The sequence below is a fragment of the Arachis ipaensis genome, chromosome B06 (genome assembly GCF_000816755.2).
Source record: "Arachis ipaensis cultivar K30076 chromosome B06, Araip1.1, whole genome shotgun sequence".
Lineage (NCBI taxonomy): Eukaryota > Viridiplantae > Streptophyta > Magnoliopsida > Fabales > Fabaceae > Arachis > Arachis ipaensis.
The window spans coordinates 136,248,189-136,253,403 of NC_029790.2; the positions used below are offsets into that span (position 1 = coordinate 136,248,189).

At 33.1% G+C, this 5,215-nt stretch overlaps 2 protein-coding genes across 2 annotated transcripts in view; one reads left to right on the forward strand and one right to left on the reverse strand.

The window, feature by feature from the left end:
• LOC107605706 (60S ribosomal protein L19-1) overlaps positions 1-2,333 on the forward strand; it is a 2,901-nt gene extending 568 nt beyond the window's left edge. Inside the window, exons 2-5 of the mRNA XM_016307670.2 lie at positions 347-469; positions 1,362-1,675; positions 1,963-2,027; positions 2,126-2,333. Coding sequence (XP_016163156.1) covers positions 347-469; positions 1,362-1,675; positions 1,963-2,027; positions 2,126-2,150 — 527 coding nt within the window. The 3' untranslated portion in view covers positions 2,151-2,333. The remainder of the gene's footprint in view (positions 1-346; positions 470-1,361; positions 1,676-1,962; positions 2,028-2,125) is intronic.
• On the reverse strand, positions 2,504-3,916 carry LOC107605705 (rust resistance kinase Lr10-like). The gene has a single exon (XM_016307669.2). The coding sequence runs from the start codon at positions 3,914-3,916 to the stop codon at positions 2,762-2,764; it is 1,155 nt and encodes a 384-aa protein (XP_016163155.1). The 3' UTR covers positions 2,504-2,761.

Here is a 5,215-nt window from a genome sequence, read left to right on the forward strand (position 1 = left end):
TTGTGTATTCAGTTGGATCTGATATCTGAATGTGGTGTGTTTTTTTCTGTACCTAGTAGTAATACGCTATGGTGTTTGTCCATTTAGCATTACTTAGTGACATTTCCTCCCAAAAGAAAAAAACCCTAAACCCTTGAAGGTATTGTCCACGGAGGTTGCTAATCTAAGACTTTTAGTGAACATTATTACTGGTTAATGGTCATAGATAGCACTTTCTAGCTTCAAAATTCTACTTTTAAGAGTAAAATAAAGTACATCAATCAAATTTGAGACACTTATTTTGATATACTCTATTGGACAACAAAACATTGATCGTTACTTAGCTTGGTGGGTGCTTTGTTCATAGGCCAGAACATTCGAAAGTTGGTTAAGGATGGATTTATCATCAGGAAGCCAACCAAGATTCACTCACGCTCCCGGGCTCGCAGGATGAAGGAAGCCAAGCGGAAGGGTCGTCACTCCGGATACGGTAATTTTTGTTATACTTAAATGCAAAAGAGATATGCGATCTGTGCTTATTTTTGCTTTGTACACTGAGCCAACATTACAAATCCTCACCATTTGATGAGGTGTGACTTGTGAGATCTAATTCCATATTTCAACCTGAGTCCGAACCTTCATTCGGTGGTGGGGGTTATATGTTTGGTGGGTGTATGAGGCAAAGATGAGTACACAGCATTTCTCAATGTGAAAATAATTGATCTTATAATTCAATATTAGGATGGATTAAATTCTAGTAGTTTGTAGCTGATGCATATTCACAAAATATGGCCATGGTACTATTGGTTGTTCGCTACTTGAAGCATAATAACTGAGAAGTTAGTTTGTTTTGTGTTCGATTCTACTTGTTTGAAACTAATTGTAGGTTGAATTATTTATGGTAGAATTTATTTGGTTAAACTGTTTTATGTTTGATCATAGTTGTTAAAGTAACAGTCAGAAAATAAAAAAATGTTTTCAGTTTGCCCAAAATCTATTATAGAACAAGAATTTGATCTTGAGAGTTAGAAACCGAACAGTGTTGGAATTTACTAAATCAATTTTACTTCCTCCCAAAATCAATTCTAAGCCTCCCAGGGGATTTTCAAAGATGTTAGAAAATCATTGAACAATGATATATCACTCTTTAGATAAGCCACTAAGTGATATTGAACCTTAATTTTTCACTCCTATTGTAAGTCATGCTTTACAGAGCTGCTTATTGATTGAAAAGAAGTTTGTAATACTTCTGCTAGATAGGTTTGTAGATAAGTTATAGCCACGAAATACATGTGGAGCTTTCTTAGCTGGGCATAAAATGAATTTGCATTTTGGTCCTGGTCATCATTTGCTAATTACAATGCTTACTTAAATATTATCAGGTAAGCGTAAGGGTACAAGGGAGGCAAGGCTTCCCACCAAAGTACTTTGGATGAGGAGGATGCGTGTTCTAAGGCGATTGCTTCGTAAGTACAGGGAATCAAAGAAGATCGACAAGCACATGTACCATGATATGTACATGAAGGTGAAGGGTAATGTTTTCAAGAACAAGAGAGTTTTGATGGAGAGCATCCACAAATCCAAGGCTGAGAAGGCTAGAGAAAAGACTTTGTCTGATCAGTTCGAGGCCAAGCGCGCAAAGAACAAGGCTAGCAGGGAAAGGAAATCTGCTCGAAGGGAGGAACGCCTGGCCCAAGTGAGTTCTATTCACGGGTTTATAATCTCATAATCCTTGCACATGGGGATAATACTTAGAGATGTATAATTTGTACTCATTCTTCTTGTACATCAAGTCGACACGCTTCACTCCTCCATCTGGTAACAGTGAGACCTGTTAAGTTCTACACTCCATCCAATGGAGGAGAGATGGGTGTTACCCTAGTGTACACCCTAATGTACAAAACATTTCTCTAACACTTAACTGTTTTGTGTGTTCTCCTAAGTTATAACTAAAATTATCTCACTTGTGTTTGAAATGTTTAGGGTCCGAGAGAGAAGGTGACAGCAGCACCTAGTGCTCCACCTGCTACAGCATCCCAGCCTGCCCAGTGAGTATTACAGTTTATGTTTATGTCATAGTTCATAGTTGCAATTTGTGTATGGTGTTTTTCTTTTTTTAATTGTCAATTGTATATCTTTTATGCAGAGCACCAAAGAAATCCAAGAAGTAACAATTATCGTTTCCAGTAAACTAGAAGGAGGATGGTGAATATTTGATGGTTCTAAGCATAATCATTAAGTTTTCTGTACTAGTTTTGATGTGAGTTCATTTTTGGCAGTTTTGGTTTTGTAAGTTCTATAACATTTGTTTCGTATTTTGAATTATTAGTTTGTTTTTTAATTATTTATGTTTCTCCTGATTTTAAGATTCACCTGCATGCTACCAATCTCGCCATATCATAAAATTAACTTAAAAAATTTGCATAGTGTACGTGATCAACAAATTTCACCCTTAAATTAGGGGGAACATCAGTAAACATGCCAGAATAATCACTCACAAAATAAGGCTCCTTCTGGTATTGGTCATATTAACTATTCTCTAACCATTGTATATATTATTGAGTTAAAACTAAACAAAGATTATATTTAACTTATTTTATCAAAATAATAATATTAATACACGCGTCCTCACAAAGGAAATGATCAAATTGTTAGTCAACTGGTTTTAGTAAACAAAAGCGTACAACACAGAAATAAGAAATATAGAGAAATATCACACTTGCTATACTTGAACCTTTACTTGATAAGAAACAAGATCATAAAAAGCAAACTGGACTAGTCATCATCCAGAAAACTTCAACAGAGGGTTAGTTGCAATTTCTTCCTCAAAACCTGAAGAGCCGGAAGAATTATTTGAAGTAGTTTCTCCTAAGTCAATCTCAGAATCTCTCTCAATAATATCATTTGGATAATACGAGGGCTTTGGAGGCATTTCAATACTTGCAGCATCCCCTTCTAACATTTCCACTACTTTATTCATTGAAGGACGATCACTTGGCTTCAATTGTATACACCACAGTGCAGTTGTGAACATCTTTTTTGCTAGTTCGCTTGTTTCTTCATGCATCAAAATTTCCAACTCTATCTCATCATTTTTTTGAGCCAATTGATCGTATATCCAAAATGGAAAGTAAAATTGGCTTGAATGCTCCGCGTTTGGATTCGAGTTTCTTCTTTGACTTGCCATTTCCATCAAAAGCATTCCAAAGCTATAGACATCAGCCTTGTAAGAAACTGCTCCTATGTTTTTGTAGAACAATTCTGGGGCCATGTAACCAAGGGTTCCTCTTGCTGTTTTCAAAGATACAATACTGTTATCAAGAGGATTAAGCTTTGCAAGACCAAAGTCTGACACCTTAGGAATGAAATTATCGTCAAGAAGAATATTGTGAGGCTTGATATCAAAATGCAAAATTTGCATGTCACAACCTTCATGCAGATAAGCTATACCACGAGCAACTCCAAGAGATATTTCAAAAAATTCTTGGTAAGTCAATGATGCACTATCCACTTTGGAAAAGATAAATTTATCTAGAGAACCATTCAGCATAAATTCGTATACAAGAGCGCGTTTTGAACCCTCTACACAAAATCCAATCAATCTTACTACATTGGCATGATGTATTCTACCAATTGTAGCAACTTCATTGATGAAATCTTGACCATTACCCTTGGCTTTCCCCAACATTTTTATGGCTACAAAAGGTCCACTTCGTAGCTTTCCTTTATATACTGAACCGAATCCTCCTTCTCCCAGCTTTTCCTTAAAATCTCTTGTCATCTTCTTTATCTCTTTATATGAATACCTTATCGGAATGAGTTTGTTCCCTTGCAAAAATTCTTCAATGTTTTCATAAATTGATGCATGTCTGCTTTGGCATTTGTAGATCAATATTACGAAGAAAAATACGAGACCCAATACATATCTGACGATCATAAACCATCCTGTTAATACTCCTGCCTGCGTAGGAATACCATTCCAGGAAAAACTAATTTCTCCAACTATTCCAAGTCCTGTGTAAATATAGAAGTATCAATCAATTTAAATATATTTATTGCTAAAGGACACCTAAAAGTTGAACATGGTGTTCGAAGAATGTAACTTGATATTCAATAGCTGTAAAAAAAGTTTTGCATAATTAATTAATTGACATAAGAACAAACACCAATTTAACTCTTAACAAAAAATTAAAAGAATGGCAAATTAATCAGTCTTTATTGTGCTACCCTAAGAATATCTTCTTAGTCACATTAGGACTCAATATGGAAATCACACAATGCAACTGAAAATATTTGCTGAGGAATGAGAATCTACCTCTCAAAATTCCAGACGCGTAATCTGTAGAGAAGAATCAGTGAAAAATTAGCAACATGGCAAAGACAGTAAATTACCATTTAGTCGATGCACAATAGTAGAGTAATACTAGGAAGATAATAATCTAAAGTTATTTTATTTAACTTATTATTTATAATTTTATTTGTATAACATTTATAATTATACATTTATTACATTTAATACTATGCATTTACTCTAGCAGTAATTAATAAATTTAAACAAAAGCTAAAAAAAAAGTTATTGCTATTTATAGTTTCCAAACTATGATCTCCAAACATTTTTGCAATAGTAATACTCCCTTTTTTCAAAATAATCGTTTCATTCATTTTTTTAGATTCATTAAAAGATTAATGTATTCACATTATTTTTCTATTTATATATCTTAATTTTTAATAAATTTTAAAAGTAAAAGAAACATTTATTTTAAAAAGAATAAAATAATAACTAAGCAGTATTTTAAAACTTTGTATTATTTTATGTTTAAGGTCTAACTTGTATTGCTTAGTTGTTAGTATCTAAGCTATTGTCTTAAATGTATAGCTAAAGTTAGATGTAATTAAATTAAGTAATTCTATCAATGGTGGGTTAGTGTTATAGGTTTAGGGTGCGAGCTCCATAACAAATATGATATATTTTTAAAATAAAACAATCATAAGCGTAGAGAAAACGTTTCAAGGGATGCAAGTCATAGAAAAATGATACAAATTCGTATCAAGAGTAGAGAATTAAGTAAAAATTCAGAGAGAATAAGATAAAAAATTTTAGAATTAAAGTCAAAGAGAAAAAATATAATTTTTAATTACATCATGTATATTTATACTATCATATTATATTTTTATTTATAGTATAATTTTTTAATTGGACTAGTCCAATACTAATCCTATCATTACGCTACCCTTT

What these genes read in the sequence shown, in the direction of transcription:
- LOC107605705 (XM_016307669.2), bottom strand. Translation starts at nt 3,916, where the DNA reads ATGATCGTCAGATATGTATTGGGTCTCGTATTTTTCTTCGTAATATTG.